The 24,026-nt window shown below is 31.2% G+C and overlaps 1 protein-coding gene across 1 annotated transcript; it reads left to right on the forward strand.

Annotated features, from left to right (window-relative positions):
• Window positions 1–19,049: 19,049 nt before the first annotated feature.
• On the forward strand, window positions 19,050–21,550 carry LOC132278522 (probable LRR receptor-like serine/threonine-protein kinase At2g16250). Its single transcript, XM_059780329.1, has 2 exons — window positions 19,050–19,356; window positions 19,447–21,550. The coding sequence occupies exon 2, from the start codon at window positions 19,517–19,519 to the stop codon at window positions 20,702–20,704; it is 1,188 nt and encodes a 395-aa protein (XP_059636312.1). The 5' UTR covers window positions 19,050–19,356; window positions 19,447–19,516; the 3' UTR covers window positions 20,705–21,550.
• Window positions 21,551–24,026: the final 2,476 nt, after the last annotated feature.

Genomic DNA, 24,026 nt, shown 5'->3' on the forward strand with positions numbered 1-24,026 from the left:
ACAAGGCATATAAACATATAGGAATGACTATGCAAATAACAATCCCATAAAATTAGAAGCAAGAAGGGATGAAATGCATCTCAAAATGATGAACTCACCAAAAAGAAATCCCAAAAACCCGGATGAGTCCAATCCTTCATCGCGAGGAAATGAATCATCTTCAGAATGGGTACAATAGTCCCTAAAACAAAAGTCTATAAGTCTTTCCCAAGACTACCTCAAACACAAGGTGGAATCCTAACGCCACACAAAACAAACAACGATGTAATGGATAGTTCCAACACTAACCATTAAGAGACACCAATAAAAGAACTCAACTCAAGATGCTAATAAGTTCGATGAGAACTCCACAGGATCCTATCGAGACCCTAAACACAAAATCCCAAGTCTCCAAGGACGAGGGAGAGTAATTAATTGCACCAATGCAATTAATTACACGAAACCACTCACACCCTAACCTTAGCTCGTAAGTTCTGTCCAAGGCAAGACAAAAAGATATCATAGGTCAATGCACCTATCAAATCCCTAACCATCACTTTAAGAAGAAAAGACGCAAGGACCTCGCCATTGAGGCTCACGAAAAAAAAAACTCCCAATCCCCAAGGAAAGACTCGAGTCAATCCGACCTATCGTCTATGATGCTAGAAACAAGGCCCTAATGACGTCATCACATTAAGGTCACCACGAAACTCCAAGAGATAATGCCTTAGCATCAATCTCAACCAACCAAGTTGGGACAACCCGCAATGCCTAAACAAGACACAAAATAAATAGTTAACGTATAACAAAGCAATAGCTACATACTCACACAAGTAGTAAGGTCACATAAGGCATATCAATGTATGCATCATACTATCATGCTAAGAATAACAAGTACATGCAATACACTAAAGTAGACAAGCATACCTAACATGCTAAGCAAACAAGCGTAAATCAATATGCTAAAACAGACAAACATATACAATGTAATAAGGCCGATAAGCATATACAGTATACTAAGGCAGGCAAACACATATAATATACTAAAGCAACAACCATATATATCATGCTGAGACAGTTAAAGTAAACTTCTAAACATACGTCCACATAAGCACGTAAACATGTGATCGCATTCAACATGTTATCAAGAAGCAAATAAAAACATAGAACATGGCAATACAAGCATGATATGCACCCAAAACCCATCGTCCTAAGGTTTTCGAACCTAAGAGCTCTGATACCACCTGTGACAACCCTGGTTTTTCAAGCCAGTGCGTCCTGTGATAAACCGAAGATTGACCTGATAGCGGATCCAGATGTGGAAGCAAGAAACAAAACAACGATCTCCCAAGGCATAACACACCTCTAAAACACTTTGATGACCTTCTATGAGGTCATGGAACTCAAAAGAATCAAATGTGAAAGCTAAGATTAAAATAAAAAAATAAAAAAATAAAAAAATAAAAACAACTAAGCCCCCAGGGCGAAATAGTCATTTCTGAAACTATGGATTTAGGTGCCACCGAGCACACCATCGGAAAGACAACAAAAAACTAATCAAGATGGACTCAAGAATCGCATGATTCGAAGTCCGGACGAAGGAAAAAGGGCATAATGAAGAAAAACGAGAACTTAAGGCTAAAAGGGTAAATTGATAATTATCCAGGAAGATCCGGGTGCAACCGAGCACACCATTGGAAAGATAGCGAAAAATTAGTCAAGTTCAAAAAAGAGTTCACTCGATTTGGAGTCCGGACGAAGGAGAACGAACGAAAACAAAAGTCGACGTCACGACATCGAGACGAGCAACCCACGAGCACCATGACATGCTAGGGAAAGAAAAGTTCCAGCCAGAACTGAGAGCCGAAATGAGGTCCGAAACAACTTTTTCTAGAAAAACACGAAGAAGAAACCCCCCCAAAATCGAGTTTTCTACCCGACTATATGAAGGAAAAAAAAAAAAAAAAACTCACTGTGAAATACCCAAAATGCCCCTAGATTAGAGGAAGTTAAGAGGGTCAAAAAGCTGCTATGGGATCTGTCCGCAACTGAGAGCAAAAACGAGCATCAAACGAATTTTTCTGGGAAAACATGAAGAAGAACCCCCCCCCCCCCAAATCAAGTTTTCTACCTGACAACACAGACAAAAACAAAGAAAATGCATTGTAAAATGCCCAGTATACCCCTAAGAAAATCTGGTCAAGAAGTTTAAAATCTTTCACCCCCTTTGTAGGAAAACCCTAAAAGTGCCCCGCCGGGTCTGGAAAAGTGAAATTTGAACAGATGCCCTCAAATGACAAAACTCTGTGAATGAAAAAGAACCAAAATAAGAAAATATGAATAACGGAAGAAACGACGTCAAAAACTGAGTCATGAGCAGAGAGATATACCCCGAACAAGTTCGGTGGCAATCGGGGCCAGAAACCCTAAACTGGGAGAAAACGACCAAAAGGCAATTCTAAGAGTACACGACTCGATGAAAAGTGAAAATGAATCTCGTACGAGGATCCAGACTCAAAATGAGGTATTTTTGCAATAACTTTCATTAATTGCACAATGGCCCTCCAAAAAGTGAAAACTGCACTAATGACCCAAAATGAAAATATTAAAAATATTTTCTTAAAAACCCCTAAAATAAAATATCTTCAAAAGATATTTATGAAAAACACCCCAAGAAGAAAAATATTTTTGAAGAACTATGCATCCATGCCCCTATGGACACCGAGAGCAATTAGAGAGCTTTTCGACAAAAGTAAAGATACATATTTCGTGGAAACCACTTAGAATGAAAATACATGAAGTCAAAAACCAACTCCGAACAATAAAAGTGAGGTTATGCCAACAAAGTGACAAATGGAGAAAAGACAAAATAGGGAAAAAGACGAAAAGTGAATAATGTCGAAAAACAAAAAATGTGGAAATGACTCGGTCCTTAAAGGAAGTTATCAATCCAAAGGAAAGAGTCTTAGAAACCATTTTTAAGCACTCGAGATGACACTAAATTACAAGAAACTGAACTAAGAAAAGAAATTTTAACGAAAAAAATTCATCTATGAAATTATGAGAAAAAAAGAAAGGAAGGAAATGACCGGGTCATTACACTCAATCCAAATGTACCCTTAACATATCTCCTGAGCTTTCTTAACCCCTTCTTTTTTGCTTGCACTCAACTCTTTCTTTACTTTGTATTTAACATGTCTTCTCTTCCTCGAGTTTTGATATTGATTTTTATAAGTAACAATAGAAAATCTCACACAAAAAAAGAAAAAAAAAAAATTGACTAAATTAAATAAAGTAATTGATTTTGTTAGCACGGAAAGTATTGAAAAACTATCAGAACTTCATGAGTCATTCAACTCTTTCTATGTTGTGCTAATAATGATGGTAATTTTTTCTTTAAATTTTTTTTATTATGCGATTTTTAATAATTAATTTGAAATGTATTTGAACATTGAAATTTACCTTGTTAATGATAAAATCCTTATATGTTTTGAGTAGGGGTGGCAAACGGACGGGTTATATCGGGTTTGGATAAGGTCAAATATGAATTATGACCTATATTCAACCCACTTGTAGCGGACTAAATATTGGTTGGGTCAAAATGGGTCTGGTAACCCGTCACGACCTGCCAACCCATTTTAGGAAAAAAAAAAAAAAAATTGTTATTAGTTTGGATATTCTCATTATTATAGTTCTTTATTTTAGATTGATAAAAGCTTGTAAAAATGTTTATAGATAATTGTAAATCCTCTAATTTATTTTAAGAATTCTTTAAATTATACTATTTTATCTTGCGACTAGACATGCATGAAGGTACGATATTATATATATATATATATATATATATATATATATATATAATATGAAATTTAAGCTTTTTATAGAATAAATAATTAAATGAATAAATCAGGTCTTCTTACTTTGAAATACAAATGTAAGCATATGTTTCTTTCGAGCTGTAGTATTATATACACGAGGAGTTCATGATCTGTGAGATACTTCAGTAGATTAACACTATCCTTTATTAGATTTTGGATTGAACAATCCACTGCTTGAAGAAGCAGCATAATTGACTTATAATTCCCTTAATGTCAATCTCTTTGTAAACCTATTGGGCTGAGAGGTAAAATGATTCCCTCAAGACAAATGTCTCTATTGTTTTTGCCGTAGATAAACCAAAAAAAAGATTTATGAAACTTTAACGCCTTTCCATAGAATCCCTTATGATCATTACACCCCTCCCTCTCTAGACCATTGATTATAAGAAGCACCGATATTCAATTTCAACATCCCATATATGTTTGCATATGTATATGCACATGTAGAAAGAGAAAGGGATGACTATTAGATATTGTCGTAAGAATTACCAAAAGATGTAAAGAATATTGTTGGTAGGAAAATAAAGCAGAAATAATACACAAGAATACATTGTATATGTGTTATGGATGTAGCAGAGCAATACTATAGTACTACAAAGAATTTTAGATAGAGAGAGAGGATAATACAGAGAGAATCTTAAAGAGAGAATTTTAGAGAGAGATAGTGGGAGAGAGAGAGAATCTGTAATCATGTGAGAGAATTTTAGAGATGAAGATGTGAATTTGAGTCAAATAGAGGTTGTGAAACTGGGTCTCTTATATAGTGTGTGAAACATAGGTCAAAATGGGTGACCCATATTCAACCCATTTAACCCTCTATAAAAATGGGTTGAATATAGGTCACCCATTTTAACCCATATTTTAAAATGATTCACCCATATCCATTTTAAAGTGGGTAGATATGGGCGGGTTGGTGGGTCATTACTCATTTTGCCACCCCTAATTTTGAGTAAGAGAGCTCTCGACACAATAACATCATTTTATTTTTGCTTTGATTTGCTTCATGGTATCAAGGTTCTCTCTTTTCTTACATTATTGTTGGGTATGGGTAAAGTACTTTATGAAGTTTGAAAATATATATATACTGTATATTCTACCACTTCTTGATCCCTATAAACTTTGTAATAATTCATTTTAATTCTAATGTATGTTCTTTTTTTTTTTTCTTTTTTTTTTGAATAAATTATCTCTTTTTACCAAGAAAAAAAAAAACGTACTAAAGAAAGCAAAGAAGTTTTTTTTTTTTTTTTTTTAAAATAAAGAGTTAAAATTTATAATGAAAAAGGTAATTGGGGTACCATAAAATAAGGGATGATACATTAATGAACTTAGGACCTTCTTGTCATTTTCATTATAACAAAAGAAAAGTAGAGTGAAATTGTGAGAAAGGGGAGTGTGAATATCGCCTACCAATTAATATTTATTGTGATCCAAGTGGATAAGGGGTCTGTTGGGGCAAACCATAAACTCAGACGTACTGGGTTTGATTGGGCAAACTATAAATTTAGGCATCCTAAAGGGACAAGTGGGGACAACTGCCCCCATTGAACTTTTAATTTTTTTTTTAATTTTATATGGAAAGATTTTTATATTTGTATAATTGCCCCCACTAAAATTTGACAATACACTTATATATACTATATATATATAACCAACTGACCATTCACGGTACTACACCCAAAAAAAAAAAAAAAAAAGGAATATAATATTTCAAAAAAAATATGATATTTTTTTTTCCACTTTCTCAAAATATTATATTCTTTTCCACTTTCCCAAAAAATACAAAATATTCTTTCACACTTTTGACTTTACCAGAAACAAATGCGTTGTTTCCATCACATTTTCAGTCTTCAACATTTTTCTTTGGGCGAGTCTTCAACATTTCAAAAATTCACAAAAGCCAAACAAATACTGCAAAAATTTCATAAAATCCAAACAAATACTGCAGTGTTGAGACATGTAATCTAATATATATATATATATATTCTTTATCATCATCTAAATTTACGATTATTATGCCATGAATATTTTGAAAGCTCGGCTGCGCAATCGAATGAAAGACCAATGGATGAATGATATGATGGTTGTGTATATTAAGAGAGATATATTTAGTACTGTTGACAATAATGTTATTATTCAACGCTTTCAGAATATTAAAAATCGTTGAGGGCAGTTGTGAATGTACTAAATAAAAATATTATGAATCAATATTTTAATTTTTACATATATTATTTTTGTTCAAATTATATATATTATTGCTATTAAAAATTGACCCCATTGAAGGAAATTCCTGGCTACGCCACTGTATATATAAATATATAATTTAGGCCTAGCTTGAATGTTCCGCTTAATTTGAATATAACTCGAGTTTAGGCCAAGTTTATAATATGTTTGGTTGGATGGAAGGTTTGAGGAGGGATGGATGAGATGGGAGATAAATGAACTTTTTCGCGTTTGGTTGGATGGGTTTTATCCCTCCTTGCTATGCATTTTTTTATTTGCCCAAAATTAGGGGGGAGAGGAGAGACAAAAATGAATAATAACCAACGAATGTGTAATTTTCATTTTTAAGCTTCCCAAAGTTTACTTGTTAAACCCTATTACGTTAATACAGTCTATATTGGGATTTGTATTTTGTGTATGAATAAGAGGTCAACAATTTTTTTCCTTTTTTTTTGGTAAATATTGTTTTATTGGGAAAGAAAATTGTCATCAATCATTCATCAGTCACTTTTTTTTTTTTTTCTTTTTTGTTTTTTATTTTTTAAATGTAGGAATGAGACTTGACTTGTATGGTAAGTAACAGGACTTTATAAATTATCACCAGAGCATGACAACTTGCTAGTTAAGATATCTCAATGATGTTGCATAATTTGAAATGGATATTTAATTTTTATTTATAATATTAGACAATGAGGGTACAGTAGTAAAACGACTATAAAAACTTTATTCCCTTCCTTCTAACTAAGAAAGAAAAGTGTCACACATCTATCATTTCTACTATCCATTCCATCCAATTAGACGAAAAGTAAGGGAGACACATTTCGTTTCTTAGGGATGCCTCATTCGTCGCTCCTGCTCTCCCTTCAATTTATTTTTTTATTTTTCCAACCAAACGAGGCATTGTAAAAAATGACGATTTAGACTCAAGTTGTTTCCCGAGTTGCGCTATTATCAAGCTGACAAATTTAAAGTTGAATTATTTATTCACTTTGAAGATTCCTTTAGGGGTGTGTGCATATGAGAGAGAAAATTATGATAAAACTAAAAATTAAGCACGAAAAATTTTAAGAGTTGAATTTTAAATGGTAATTAAAAAATAAATATATTTTAATATCTTTTAAAAAAATTAGAGTTCAGCATTTAGTGATAAGTGATGTCTTGTCTCTTAAAATTTTATTCCATTTTTATTGGCGCTTATTGATAAGCGCCGAATGTTGTACATTCAAGTCCCCTTATTTGCATATGTTAGCTCTTTAGTTTTGTCATCAGCGCTGAAAAGTGCGCATATAAACCCTTAATCTTGAGTATTCTAGAACCTTATTCTATCTTATTTCCCCGCTTTAGTTTAATTTCATATTTTTCTCTTTTTTAGGTGTTTATCCCTAAAATAAGTCAAATCAGTTGAATTAGAGCATTGGAAGAAGTAATCCAAAGCCTAGTAGAAAGAAGGAGCAAAGTGGAAGAAAATTGGCGAAAATTCCCTGTTCGATCGATCGAACCATGCTATGATCGATCACACTATGATCATTCCAACCCTGACTTGATGGATTGAGCCCTTGTTCTTATCCTCAAGAAAATTTCCTATTCGATCGATCCAACCTTTCTTTGATCGATCGAACCTTTTGATCTTATCCTCATAACCACTTTTGTCCTTTTCCCCATAAAGATCTCAGCCTTTGTCCTTATCCAAATAATTACATCGCTATACTTTGATCGATCGAAGCAACAGTGTGATCGATTGAACTGCCTCAAAATTCATGCAAAATAGATTTCAAGCCCAATTGAAGGTGTGATTGTGGTGCAATCATTTGGAGGTCCTAGTGCACTAGGTCTGACTATTAGGTGTGACATTTGAGCTACTTATATAAGGAAATTGGCTATTTTTAGTAAAGAGGTTGATTAGTTAGATATTGGCTAGAGATTAGAAAGAGAGAATATACACATTTTTAGGAAGAATTCTTCTAATAGTTAAGGTTTCTACCAAGAACACCAAGAGAATGAAGATGAATCCAACCATGAAGAAAGCCCCTGAAGGTTGGATGACAATAACCATGAATGACTAGATCATTCTCTTGGGGCTAGAGATGGCCCTAGGCTTGCTTCCTAAACTTTAATACTTTGTAATTAGTAGGGATTTGTGTTGTAAATATTGTATTGACCTCATGTTTATATAAATCTTGTTTTTACATGATTTGTATGGTTTAATATTTTCAATTAATCTTTCATTTCTCTCCATATGACTATGTGTGATGGAATGGATGATTATGTGTTCACACCTGATTCTTTACATTTGGGGCATGTCTATGTGTATTGAAATAATGAATCTAGTGTTGATCAATGCATGATACTTAATTGATTACTCTTGTATTTTAGTTGATGGGCCATACTTATTTCTTGACGGATTGTGCTATCTCATTAGTTTAATTAGTTTAATTTCCTTGTCATTAGTGTACTTGTAGCTTAGTTGCTTTAATTTCCTAGATAGGTAGACAATCCATTCTTGTTGTTTGATGGTCTATGCTTATGAGTGCAAGTAGTACATTTCTCTAGATTTTTGTGTATGTAGTGATTGTGGGTTTATTGAATGGTTAATGGCTTAATTTGATAGGTTGTGCTACTCGCTAGATTGATTAGATAATTTATACTTAATTTGCCATCCCTGTTTAGTATTTCAATTAATGGCACACACACTTGTTTTACAACATGGAATCCCCCTAATTTAACAAATGCTAAATGCTTAGTGAAATAAAGCCTAGTAGTGAACTCTATGTCCCAAGAATCCTCTCTCATTCTCTACATCTCATTTACATTAGTTTGTTTTACATTGCATTATTTTTTAATTAATTATAGCATAATTTAACCAACAAACCACTCTCTTTGATCGTTCGACCTACTAATCCGAATTCAATTCCATAGTATCTTGCAAATCCCTTGGGACAATCCCTACTCACTCTTGCTACGTTAGTAGTAGTGGTGGTAATGGTTTTCATAAATTCAAATTTGACCAAAAGGCTTTTCTTGAACCACTTTCGTATTCACTACATTTTTGGCGTATCATCACGGCCTCGTTCAAATTATTTATTTTATGTTTTTATTTCGTTTTCATGGTTTAACCATTTTTAGGTAATTATCCTCAAAATCAAGTAGAATCGAGAATTTTGGGCCTTCAAATGATGCTTTTATCTAAACAAGTTCTTGATGAAGACATCAAGTACTTGGACCATGATCAAAGATAAATCTAGGCCTAAATGAAGATGGAAGAATTGGGCCTCAGCCCAATCACAAGCTCAAGGAAAACTTGTCCAGCCCTATGTAACGACCGGTCGTCGCCCTATAGCACAAATGGGATGACCAGTCGTCATGTGTATATTTCCAATTGCAATTCAGTTTGCAATTCAAATTGATTTTCCAGAGAGCAAGCTAAGCAATGATCGATCGTCGCCTAGAACGATCGGTCGTCCTCTGCCGATCTACAACACCAAACAAGCCCAAGGCGCGCACTTGCGCGCGTATGAAGCAAGCCATGACAAGTGACGACCGGTCATTTGCCAGCTACAACTGGTCGTCTAGCACAGATGCTAAGTTGGCAAAAGGTTGTTGAAAAGCGACTTTGACCCCTTAAAATGTGGATATGGTTTTCTTGCCTTGGTGGATGAATTTGAGCCTCTTGACCAGATATTGGTGGATATATACTTCCATTTTTTATAATATGGGGGATTATCTTACACTTAGGAGATGTATTATAGAGAGAGAATAAGAGATTTCTAGAGAGAGAAAGCTTAGGTCTTGAGCTTATAAGGGCATCCATGGTGGCTAGCCTTGACCATGAGCAACTAAGCTTTTTCCTAGGGAGTTTATATAGACATCTCCAAGTAACTATGGTTTGATTTTGTGTATTTTTTTGGAAAAATTATATACGTGTAGCATATTATATAACTTGGTGTTGTGAAACTTGCAAGTTTTAAAAACTTTCTGAGGGATTTTCATACATAGATCTTGATTCATCACATAGAGACAAGTTTTATACAAAAAATAAAATATGATGTATCATTCAATTAATAGATTGAATACTTACATCAAAGGTTTGAGTAAACCTTAAATCTCTCATCTAAAGTGAATGTTTTCACTTATTGTAGATCCCTTTGCAAGATGCCTTTTCCTTGAATCTCCTTCTTCTTGGTAATGGTCTTACCTTTAGGAATCACCCATAAGCCTCCATGAATGACCTTGGAAAACTAGGCTTATGGGAACTTCCATTAAATGAGAACACTAACCTTAAAATTCTAGAGAGAGAGAAAATATATTCCTTTTTCTTCCAAAAGTCACACTTAAAATATTCATGGACCATGTATATATAGGCAACATAAAGATAAGGAAAGGAAACAATAAATCCTTTTCAATCTCTAATTCACATATCTCAAATCTAATAGGATTCCAATATCAAGTTGGGCTATGAGTGAGAATCATTTGGGCTTATTATTTTCTTGACTACAATGAATTAATAATTGGCCTGATCCATGAACCCAATTCAATTAATTTATAAATTAATTTCTACTCCACTAAAAGAAATTAATTGAACTTCAATTAAATAATAAATAACCTCTAAGTCAATGTTGCACTTTGACCCCTCTATGCATAATTAGTTATCGAATAAATAAAGCCATTAATTCGACTACCTAATTAATATATTTATTTTGGTACCTAATTAAGTTATTGGATATTTGCTTGATCACAATAAAACATTTGTATGACAAAAATAATAATTTAAATAAATATATAATAAATCATTTTGTCTGAAAACACACGAAGGCCTTTAAATTTACTTTGTGATCAACCACAATCAATACATAATAAATACAAGTAGTTTTGATGCAAATAATGAAAATATAACCCTCTAATTATTAATTACATAATTACCCAAAATGCCAGTCTAATGATTTCGAAGATTCCGCCGAACTAATCAAAGTAATTACTAATTAATAAAAGAGTCTATACTTCTCTCATGCTTAAGAGTCAAATGCCATGACGGTGATAGGGAGTAATTGCATACGACAGCTCTTGTAATATATCTCAACCTAACGCGGATCCAGTTCAAGTCTTAGTTAATAATGAGTCCATCCATAATTACCGACTATAAACTATTTATATTCATGTACTGATCGCCATCACATACATATATAAATATCTCTTGTAAACAAGTGGACACTATCAATTTCATAATGAATCGAAACATAATACATTGAATTCATTGTATAAAGCATAAATATTTCAGATATCTTAGGAACATATGGCTCTTTAATCCAAATAGGAATTTACTATGCCAAGGCATATAAATCCTAACACTTGGATCATTACAATTGTTATAATCTTTCATGATGAATCCTTCTTCTTGTCTTAGAAAACCTTTGTCTTGATTGAATCAATTTCATCCTTATAGTGACAATGAGAAGTTGTACAATTATTTTCATGGTATGCAAAGCAAGAAGTTTGATAAACCATACTTAGGAAAGACGAGTCGTACTACATCATAGATTAGCATAATTAGGTAGACGATTCGTGCCAACTTAAGATGAATTATTCTTAGTTCTTGAATTGTATGTTCATTTATCTTCTTGATGATTCCGTTGTGAGCGTGACGCCACACGAATTATGGCTATGCTTAAGTAAATTTCCCACCAAGGGCCTTATGGTCCAGTGGTATCTCTTCTATCTTCAAAGTGGATGGTGAGGGTTCGAGTCTCCAAATGAGCAAATTGGGTTTGCGAGTGGCGGTGTGCGTAAGTTTCTTACCAATGACAAAAAAAATAAAAAAAAATAAAAAAAAAAAAGAAAAATAAAAAAAAATAAAAATAAAAAGAGTAAATTTCCCCATAATGAACACGGTTGGCCATAGTTATGAGGGGATGGTGAAGTCAATTCCCTAGTCATCTCTCTATTCATTTCAATTAATCGCATTCGACTTTTGTTTAAACAGTTAATTTTAATTGCTTTAGATTAACAAACAACAAACCATCATTTATTCTCAAATTAAACGGAAGTAATCTTACATCTTAATGGTCATAAACTTCTCAATCTTTGTGATTCAAAACCCTTTACACATCTGTATCTTACAAGGACTCGTTCTATTGCAAGTGATTTTTAATTAAAAAAGAACATCAAGTTTCAAAATACATCAATTTTGGCGCTATTGACGGGAATTGCGTTAACGGTTTTGTTGTTAAGTTTAAAGATTAAGTCTAGTTTGATTCTTAGATTACAAATTGTATATATTTGGTTTTTGATATTTTGTTGTTTTGAGTGCATTTCTTTGATATGAAGGCCATCGCTTAGGTAAAGGAAACAGAAATTTTTGGGACCTCAGGTAAGTTGATGTATTTCATTCCACCCACTTTCGTTACCTTTGTATATATTGTTAGTTAAAATTTTGAGTTTATGCTTGATAGTCATTCATTATCACTCCTATTGCTCCTATGCGACCTTGATATTTCATCACTTGAACGGACTCTGAGATAACTTAGACGGAACCTTAGGGACCAGGATTTGTTAGGAGAACAAACAAGTGATACCATGGCGGAGGGAGAAAATAGACCCGTTGTGGCTGAAGAAGAGAATAGACCAATACCTCTTAGGGACCATTACATCCTTTCGACTTATACTTTTCCTTCTTGCATCCGAATGCCGACAGTCGATGCACCTCAATATGAAATTAAGTCCTCCATGATCCAAATGCTTCCATAATTTTTAAGACTTAGCAACAAAGATCCTTATAAGCATCTAGACGAATTTTTGGAAATTTGCTCTACCATAAGGATGCAAGGCTTCACAGAAGATGCTTTAAGGATGCGACTATTCCCATTTTCTCTTAAGGACAAGGCAAAGCATTTGTTGAATTCCTTAAAGGCGAATACCATTACTTCTTGGACTCAAATGCAATATGAGTTCTTGAAAAAGTATTTTCCTATAGGGAGAACAAACCAAATAAGGCGATTTATGCCAACCGAAGATAGATTATTCTTAATTCTTAAATTGTATGTGCATTTATTTTCTTAATGATTCCGTTGTAAGCATGATGCCACACGAATCATGGCTATGCTAAAGTAAATTTCCCCATGATGAACATGATTGACCATAGTTATAAGGGGATGGTGAAGTCAATTTCATAGCCATCTCTCAATTCATTTCAATTAATCGCATTCGACTTTCGTTTAAATTGTTAATTTCAATTGCTTTAGATTAGCAAACAACAAATCATCATTTATTTTTGAATTAAATCGAAAGTAATCTTATTACTTAACGACAATAAACTTCACAATCTTTGTGGTTCTACACCCGTTACATAGCCGTATTCTACAAGGACTCATGCTATTGCCAGTGATTTTTAATTGAAAAAGAATATCAAGTTTAAAAACACATCACTTACCATTTTTAGTGATATTCAAATTGCGTTATCAGACACATTTAATTGAATAAGAACTTTATTTATTCAAAAGTAAATGCTGAATTTAGTTATCAAACAACATTTAAGTAATAGCCATAAAAAAATTCATGTACTCCACACTAAATTTGACTATCTAAATAGTGAGGGTGAAAAAAAAAAAATTTCGAATTAGAAAAAGGCTAAAGAACATAAAGATAAAAGAAGGAAAGAATAAGAATTTTTTTTCTTTCTTTTCTTCACATCTTATTTTTTTTGCCTTTCATTAATATCTTTATCTTTATAGACTCAAGTTTCTTTTAAGTTACATAATTTCTCATTTATCTTTTCATATTTTTTAGTTGTTTTGAGTGCAACCAAACAACAAAAAGTAAATTACTATATAGATATTTTATTTTGTTTGAGCTTCAAACCCATTCTTGTAAAGATTTTTGTAATTAAGATTTTTATTATATTATTATAAAATTAATATTTATTATTGTCTGCAAAAGTAAAAATCTATTCATTTTAATTTATGACCTCATCTTTTCTTTTCTATTTTTACTATTCCAAAATCATTTTTTCCATTTAAAAATTCAAAGTTATAAAAATTGTTTGAGTGTTCAAAAATTTTATAAATTGATAAATACAAATAAATAAATATTTAAACAAATGACATGAACTTCTTAAAAAGAGATAATGCATATTTGTTTAAAAAATTAAAATATTTGTAGAAAATTACTCAATTGAGATGGAAAAGGTCTTATGTTGTATGTGTCTTGTGCCTCAAAACTACCGTGTTTTGAGGCACAACAAGGCTATTAAATGCATCTTTCAAAAGATGTGTTATTAGAAAGAAAAATGATAGGTCTTTCGATGTTAATTATCGACTCTTCCTCAGAATACATCGTGGTTGGATCCTATTGGAACTCTTAAAAAAATTCCCGTAAACATCTCTTTCTCTTCGACTCATTCTCAACCACGTTATATTCGGAGGAGTAGTCGGCAATTGAAGTCGGAAGATCTATCACTTCTCTATTAGAAATTATGTTTTACAAAGACTTGAAAAAAAATTGTTAAAAATATCAAAATTTCTTTTGTCTCCTCTCCCCTTTAATTCATACCAAAATCTACATCCTCCACATATTAAAATATTATTATAAAAATTTGAACAATTAATTATCACAACAATTCAAGATGGTAGACTTAATGGTTTGAATATATATATTATAACATTGAGATAGGGACTTGGATCCTAAATTGAATTCACTACATATTGAGATTTAAAATCTATCTACTATTTGTGTTATATTACGTAATTTAAAGAAAGTTTGAAAACTGCAAATTTACCAAAGTTTGACGTTATTATCTCTACCTCATCTTTTCTAAATAAAATATCCTCCCTCTTTCTCTCTCCCTCCTGTTTATTCCTATCTTAAATAAGTCGCGATGGTCTTTGTTTCTCTTTTAACCTAATCGATATTCTGTCTCATCTTTTCTATATATAGGAATTTTGGTTGTATTTTCTTTAACTCCCTCAATATCCATGCTTGTATATATATATATATATATATATATATTTTCTAACCATTACTATTGCTTGCATTTCTTGCAATCACATTTTCATCCATCTTAATTCCATGGCAAAGATCATTTATTGTTTACGTGAAATATCCCCCAATAGTGGGAATGAGCAAGAGGAGAGGGAGAGATGATCATTAATTTTTTTTTTTTTGAAAAGATGAGGGAGAGATAATGATGTAATTAGAGTATGGTGAATTTTTCTTAATTCAAAAGGGTGCAGTTTTCAAACTTTGGCAAATTTTTCTTATTTAAAAACGGTGCAGTTTTCAAATTTTATTTAAATTAGTTGACGTGGTTTAACACCAGCAGTAGATAGATTTTAAATGTCACAGTCAATCTGTTTTCAAATTTTATTTAAATTAGTTGATGTGGTTTAACCCCAACAGTAGATAGATTTTAAATGTTACATGTCAATATATAGCGAATTCAACTTAGAATAACTTAGAGGATACAAGTCCTATTAAAAGTCTAAAAGACAAATGAGGAAGACTAGTTATAATAGAAGAAAAAGGGGAGCTAAAAATAACATGGGGGCTAATACTTCCTCCGGGCTTATAAGTGTACACTTTTCCATATTTAGCTGTTACAAAATAATTATTCCAATTCAAAGTCAATGTATTATATTTTACAGCATTCTTAATTTACCTTCTTGCATTGGACTTATAAAAACAAAACATCATCAAATCTCTTCGACTCAGTATGGATAGATTTATAATTCATTCACTACCAATACAATAAAAAAATATATACTTAAAACAACATCTTAAAAAGTTAGGTTTCCAAAAACGGATATTAAAATAGAACGAAAGGAGTAAGTAAATTAAAATGGGGTTATTGTTAGAATAATAGAACCGCTTTTGTGACTAGAATTGTCAAAAAAAAAAAATTATGGTTGGTGAAAACATGTTAGGTGTTTGGTGATATATTATAATAAGTACTTTTATAATTAAATTTTTAATTATTATTATTATTATTATTATTATTATTATTATTATTTATTTTTTTATTTTTTTTGTAACAATATTTTTTAAAACACTTGTATCGCTAATTTTATAATAATATCCTTCAATATAATGTTACCATATTTGATAATAGCAATTTTATAAAAAAAGTGTTGAGATTGTCTTTATATAATATAAAAAAGTATAAAATTGGGTTAGAAAAAATAGTTACCTAAAATATACAACCTCTACTTAGGATCTAGTTTTAAAATTTTCAAATTCTAACTTTATTCGAAAGCTCTACTGAATTAAAATTGGTGACCATTAAAAGCGCTTTTAATGGTTATCAAACACACCTAAATGCGATTTTTAAAATAAAAACGGTTTCAAACCGTTGAAAAACAATCTCAAAAGAAAATATAATACCCAAAACAATCTCAAAAGAAAATATAATACTCCATCGGTGGCTTAATAAGTGTCCACATTTCCATCTTTAGCTATTTCAAAATAATTATCCTAATTCAAAATTAATGTACTATATTTTATAACATTCCTAATTTATCCTTCTTGCATTAAACTTCTAAAAACAAAATAACATCACATGGTCACCATGGATAAGTTTGGTAATTTATTAATTGTCAATATAATAATATAAAAAAGTTAATATTAAAATTAAAATTAAAATTAAAAATTACATCTTAAAAAGTTAAATTCTTAAAATTTTTTACTAAAGTAGGACTCGAGAATTCATGTTGCCGACCACGCTTATGAGATTGGATGGAGATATATACTAGCAGTAGCCAACCTTAGTTGTAAATACGGTGACTATATGTCGGGTGAGGCCCCAAGACTATGAAGGTTGCACCTCGTCAAACTCGCATGGTTCCGACCATGGATCCACCCATTTGAGAATTGATAGGGCAAGCTAGAATACGCGTAGATAATTGTGAAACCTCTCTGTGACATCACTTGCCTTCCATCGCTGTTTAAGCCTACTTTTACGTTCGTCTCTTTGTAATTTGTATTTGTTCATGGGACCTGGAAATTGAGTGAGATAGGACAACAAATAGTGTTGCAATTGGCTACATGATTGACCAGAAATTTTGATTGACTCCCAACCTACTAATGGAGGACACATTAAATCCATATTTTTTATTATTTTATTTATTCTTATAAGAAACTTTGATAGTCTTAGAAATTAAGAAATAAAAAAATATTATATTGTATTGATATATTGAAGATTGTTTTTCCAATTATTCATAAGTAATGTAATAAGTGAATTATATTCATTTATCTTGAAGTTTAGATAAATTGTACATGATAAATTGTTCAATATTTACGACTTTTATCTCTCTTGAAATTCGACGCGTGTACTCAATAACATTCCTAACGTTTTCTCTGATATAGAAAATGACAATTTTATTCTTCCATTGTATAAATTGAAGATTACATAAATGTTTAGGAAAATGTTTGGAGATAGGTGAGTGATGAACAAAGTAATCTATCGATAATAATATGGTATGTGTAATTATATATGGTAATTGTAATATACAAGAATCCTAGATGGTAAGTAAGAGGATAAACTTGTAATCTAACCGATCGAATTATCTATAAGTAATGTAATGAGTGAATTACACTAGTTTTTCTTGAAGTTTAGATAAATTGCACTCAGATAAATCGTTCAGCATTTATGACCAAATTTTATAAAATGATAATTTTATCCTTCCATCGTATAAATTGTAATATAATATATTATTATAATATAAGGGTATTGCTGACCTTTCATCCTCAAAGATACTTTTCAGTCAGATGCGGATTTAATATAGATCAAAATAATAAATGTTTTACTTATGTGTAATTTATTCAAATATCTGTAAAGATAAGTGTAATTTATTTTAACATACATAGCAAGTGTCACGAGACAAAAGGTACAACCGTGATATATTATGATATTTTTATTTTGTTCTTTCCTTTTGAAATTGAAAATTCTAAGCAATGTTCATTTTATCAAAAAATTTGGAGAAATTTTTGGTCTACTTGCTTTGTTGCTGCATTCAATTCAAAAAAGCTAATATGCTGAATAGCAATAGAAAAATTAAAGAGGTTTGGACCACATGTTAAGATTCATTATCTAACTTTCAATCAGCTTCCACTTGTCCGTTAGGTAACCAAAAATCATGCTCTCATTTTCTTAAAACGAAAGAATAATGATTTAGTGCCACCAAATAAGGGATTCATTAGTAATTAAGTGGTATTAGAAGTTAAATAATTGCTCTTCATAATACAAAAAAAAAAAAAAAAACAAAAAAAAACAAAACAAAGATTCATGACTGATCGTGGGGTACTAATAATAATAATAATAATAATTATTATTATTATTATTATTTTATAATGAAGAATCTTTCTAAATTAGCTGCCTTTTTATTTTATTTTATTTGTGGTTGAAAAATGTTATTTGAACTTAAAACTCTAAGAAAAAATATTAATAGATAGAATTAAAAAATTTCTTCAATTGACATTATCACTAGAATTTTATTTAAAAAAATCTCATCAGATGCATCTCAGGGATTCAAATCCCTTCAATTGACATTTAAAGTTTTAGGTCATAAAATCATTATTCGTTTTTAGATATAAGAGAAATCTTTGACTTTTAAATTACAACCTACAAAAATATACGAACACACGCATGATGATATATTCAAAATTACAATCTATTTTTAACTAATAATTTTATCATTTCTTTTATTTAAAATAAGTGTAGAAAAATTTACTTTTAATATTATATATATATATATATATATATATATTAGAAAAAAAATGGAAAAAGAAAAATAGCCGGAGACATGGCTTATGATATAGATTAAAAAAAGTAGAAAAAAAAAAAATTTGAGATGAAAGTAAGGATGAGGATGTTTTTGGTATAGTTGCGGGCTTCACTAATTCTAAATTTTTAAATTTTTATCAATTTTTTTTAAAGAAAAAAAGAAATTGAATTTCTCCCAATAATAATACTCCTACATAACCAGGTACACCGAGTTGGTGGTCTTCACTTGGGAAGCCGAATTCAATCTTATCTTAAATGATTAGACCATCACGCAACAGCTGATACCACCGCAAATGTTCCTCTGACCTTCTTTTTCTTTCCCGGAGAAAAATCCTCCGGCAACACTCTCTCGCTCTTTCCATTAATATCGAAATAATAGAAACAGTGTTTCATAAATACATACATAAATTTAGACACACATACACATACATATATGCACACACTGGATAGAGTCCAGTGTGTGTTCATTGAAGAAACACAACCACTAAATCGCAATCAAAGCTCGTGACAGAGGTAAGAGTACACAAACAGTAATGGCATATTTATTATTAATCGTCTTCTTCCATATTTACTGACCATGCTCACACATAATACTATTTGCAGATAGAGTTGGAGAGTTCGAGTCCAGTAATGAAATGCTCCAACCCCATCATCACCATCACCAAATGCAGTAATGAGGATTAAGTTCTGTATACACACTATTTCATCCATGGTCAATATGGAAGCTCAAGAAATTCAGCTCAAGATAGCTTTCATTTTCCTGCTCATCAACTCAGTGTTGACTCAGCAGCAGGTCCGTCTGAGTTCTGACTCGGAATGGTCGGCGTTGCTTGAGCTCAGGTCGTCTTTAGGGCTTAGGGCAAAAGACTGGCCTAAAAAAACCGATCCCTGCATAGAGTGGAACGGCGTCAAGTGTCAAAACGGCCGAGTCGTCGGATTAACTATATCCGGCTTGAGTCGGACTCGTCGCGGCCGTCTCAATCCACGATTTGCCGTCGATTCGTTGCCTAAATTTACACTATTAGAGTCGTTTAATTCTTCTGGGTTTTCGCTACCTGGGTCGATACCGGACTGGTTCGGCCAAAGCCTTGGTGCACTCCGAGTGCTCGATCTTAGGTCTTGTTCAATTACGGGTCTGATTCCTTCTACGTTGGGTATGTTATCATCTCTGTCAGTTCTTAATCTTTCTCAAAATCTGTTGTCTGGATCGATTCCGTCGTCCTTTTCGACTCTTCGCAATCTTACAATTCTCGACCTCTCTTCGAATTATCTTTCTGGGCCGATCCCTACTGGTTTTGGTTCAATTTCTGGTCTTCAGTTTTTGAATCTTTCCTACAATAGCCTCACTGCTTCCATCCCTGTCCAGCTCGGTAAACTTTCTCGACTGGTTGAACTTGATATCGGATTCAATTCTTTGTCTGGGTCATTACCGGAGGAATTAGGAGGGTTGAGAAGTTTGCAGAAAATGTTAGTTGGGAATAATGGTTTGGAGGGTCCATTGCCTGCTAACTTGTTTTCGAATCTCACTCAGCTGCGGTATGTAGTTCTGGGTAGGAATAATTTCGATGGTGATCTTACTAATGTTTTGTGGTCAAATCCCCAATTGGGTTTTCTTGATGTATCCAGCAATAACTTCACTGGTGTTTTGCCCGACCTTGCCACAATTTTTAATGCCAGCACTTCCTTCAACTTCTCGAACAATCTGTTCTATGGAAATCTTAGTTTTCGATATGGGGATTTTCATTTAGTTGATCTAACTTTATTTTTTATATATTTTTTGTTTTGCCTACTCAATATCTTTTTTATAACGATGAAATTATTGAAATTGGTCATGTTATTTATTTTTTTATTATATTTGTAATTTTATATTTATATTTACTTGTTTGTTATTAAAAAAATAAATATATAATTATATATATATTATTTTATAGGTGTATTTTTATTGTATTCGTATTTTATTTTTTTAAAATTTATTATATTATTATATTTGTATCGTATTCATATTTTGTATCAATATACGTGTTTTATAGGTTTTAGTAATCTTTGAAGTGGTTTGCACAGTACCACACCCGCTTTAGAAAAAGATCCAAATTCAAAAGCACAAAAAAGAAAGAAAGAAAAAAAAAAAAAAAAAAAAATTACATCACTGGTCTTTGCTGTTCTAACAGAACAATTGTAGGAAGAACTTTTTAAAAAGGTAATGGAAAGTAAATAATATGTTCTTCTGAAATGCATATTGTTATACCGATTTAGATTACCGAACATCACTGGCCTTTGATGTGGTTTGCACAGTACCACACCTGCTTTAGAAAAAGATCCAAATTCAAAAGCAAAAAAAGAAAGAAAAAAAAAAAAAAAAAAATTACAGCACTGGTCTTGGCTGTTCTAACAGAACAATTGTAGGAAGAATTTTTTAAAAAGGTAATGGAAAGTAAATAATATGTTCTTCTGAAATGCATATTGTTATACTGATTTAGATTACCGAACATGTTTTAATTTGAAATGAATGAAATTTCACAAAAAAAATAAAAAATAAAATAAAAACTACGTGTTTTTCATATGAAATACAAAATAAAAATAGTTGCCAAATAAAAATATTAATTATTTTGTATTTATTTTATATTCAGATTGAGAAAGGTTTTTGACTTTAGCGTAACTTCCAAACACAACATTCACTCTAATATTTTAACCAAAAAAAAAAAAACATTCACTCTAATAATGAGACATGATAAGGATCAGAGTTCAGTGCATTGGCCCGCCCCACGTCTATTCATTTTACTTTATTTCATCATTGCCTCATTGGTATGGCAACTTGTTCTTTCTTAAGACAAAAAATAAATAAATAAAAAATAAGAAGAAAATTGGGAGGGAAATGAATGTTAAAGGACTCACTTGATCTCAGAATATTTTATAAAAAGAAATATTAAAATATGTTTGTATGTATAAAATATAATACTTATCATATTTTGTAAAGAGTATAAAGAGCTTTTTATATAATTTTTTACCCAAACATTTGCTTTCTTTCTAAATGACTGAGCTATCATCATTGGTATGGTAAATTGTTCTTTCTTAAAATAAAAAATAAGAAGAAAAATATTTCGTCAGATCCCACTATTTTATCAAATTTAAAATAGACAAAAGGAAATGAATTTTAAAATTTTAAAAGCTGAATTTTAAAAGTTGAATTTTAAGTGTTGGAGTTTTTAATTAGTAATTTAAAAACTAATATTTTTTTATATTTTTAAAATTCTCAACGTTCAACATTTATCATTGATAATGATGATGTTATCATTGTATTACTCTAGCAAAAGAAAAATAAAAAAAAAAACTCCGTAGTTTAAAAGCACAAGTGAATAAAATTAATATTGCCAAAAAAAAAAAGAAAGTAAAATTAATTATGAGAGTGGGAATTTCACATCTCAGATGTTTTTCCTCTATCCTCTTGCCAAACTTATGGCCATTCCACTTTCTAGGTCAATTTTCATGTCAATGAATAAAAGTACAACGACCAATAATTTTAAAAGTGGTTAAAGTAGAATAAGTAGTGGTAAGCACTCTATGAAGCAAATGTCACACTCTTCCTTTCCAAAGACTAATAATAATTTTTTTTTTTTTTTTTTTTTCCTCCAAAGAGTTAATGACTTAAATGCAAGTGTGGCGTTATCTGAGTAGTTGGAGAAGTCTAGAATGTCTTATTCGAGCATTGCACTCTCCTTCACCCCCTTTAACTATTACCCCTTAACATTCTTGTCATACAGAAGGAAAAAATTACTTCAACGCATAAACCCTTCAAAAATGGAAAATTAATAAAATTATGAGTGTTGCTAAAGTTATTCAAATATATATATATATATATATATATATATATATATATATATATATATATATATATATATTTGAATAACTTTAGCAACACTCATAATTTTATTAATTTTCCATTTTTGAAGGGTTTATGCGTTGAAGTAATTTTAAAATTACTCCTTTAGGCTTGTTGAAACTTATTAAAAAATGGTACCATTTATACAAAACATAAAATAAAATAAAGTAGTCAAATGCTATAGTTACAACACGGCCTTTGCAACGCACAATCCGCACCGTAAAGTAAAATGGGTAGTCGATAAACACTCCCTAAAGTGATTGTCACTGTATTGACTCACACTCTCGTTTCGAAAGATTGGTCTCCCCAAAAGACAAACATAACATAAAAAAGGCAAAAACGAGAATTTTTTTCTTTTAAAAAAAAAAAAAAAAAAAAAAAAAAAAAAAAAAAATCTTATACAAGGATTAAAATGTAATCATAATAAAATTATAAAATTTTATAATAACAAGAGATAATTAAAAATCTTGTATCTCTAATCCAATTATTGCAATTTGAAAGGTCTAAGTCGGCCAACGTGCCCATGTATGAACACAATTGTTTTGGAATATGATTTTGATTTCAGGATACAGACTTCCATTTATTCTATGTCCAGACAATGAAAAAGTTGTTTGTAAGACTTTGATATTTCAATGATTTACAAACTTTAAATAAAATTTTGGATGATTGTATTGTACTGTATTGATACATGTGTTGGACTGAGTCAATTGTGTCTTATAATTGCTAAAGCTATTGTCAAGGACCAGTAAAACTGTGGGCCCACATAATGGAAATGGTAATCAGCTTTGGACTGACTAAGACGCGTTAGCCGCCATGAGGAAAAAAGCAAGTTATACCCGTAATCAATCGGCCTCCATTTGAAGATGAAACTTGGACGAGTCAATCCAAGTTCAACGCCATTGTCGAGTTGTCGACAGGAAAAAAAATTAAATGAATTGAGTTTAACAAGCTATTTCACGATTTTGAATAATTTCTCAAGATTTGGATTTGATATTTTAATCGGATCAGTCTTAAGCTTGGTACAAGTTATTCGATAACTCCCACCACCCAAAAATCAAACTTACATTAATACTGGAGATCCACACTTCAATTTTTTTTAAAAGAATTGCATTCCAATGTTAAATGATAACTTCACAAGTAAATGATGATTTTTTTTTCCAAATACCATAATTACCTTTTTAGAAATGAAATGAAAATGCTATAATAATCTTTATTCATATTTGAATAGACAGACGAGAAAAGAAAAAAAATAATAATATTCTAATTTGGATAAGATAAAAAATAATAATAATAAATAAATAAAAAT

Source organism: Cornus florida, unplaced genomic scaffold (assembly GCF_030987335.1).
Source record: "Cornus florida cultivar Cherokee Brave unplaced genomic scaffold, ASM3098733v1 CherokeeBrave_3.0.0_Hap2_Chr10, whole genome shotgun sequence".
NCBI lineage: Eukaryota > Viridiplantae > Streptophyta > Magnoliopsida > Cornales > Cornaceae > Cornus > Cornus florida.

What these genes read in the sequence shown, in the direction of transcription:
- LOC132278522 (XM_059780329.1), top strand. Translation starts at nt 19,517, where the DNA reads ATGAGGATTAAGTTCTGTATACACACTATTTCATCCATGGTCAATATG.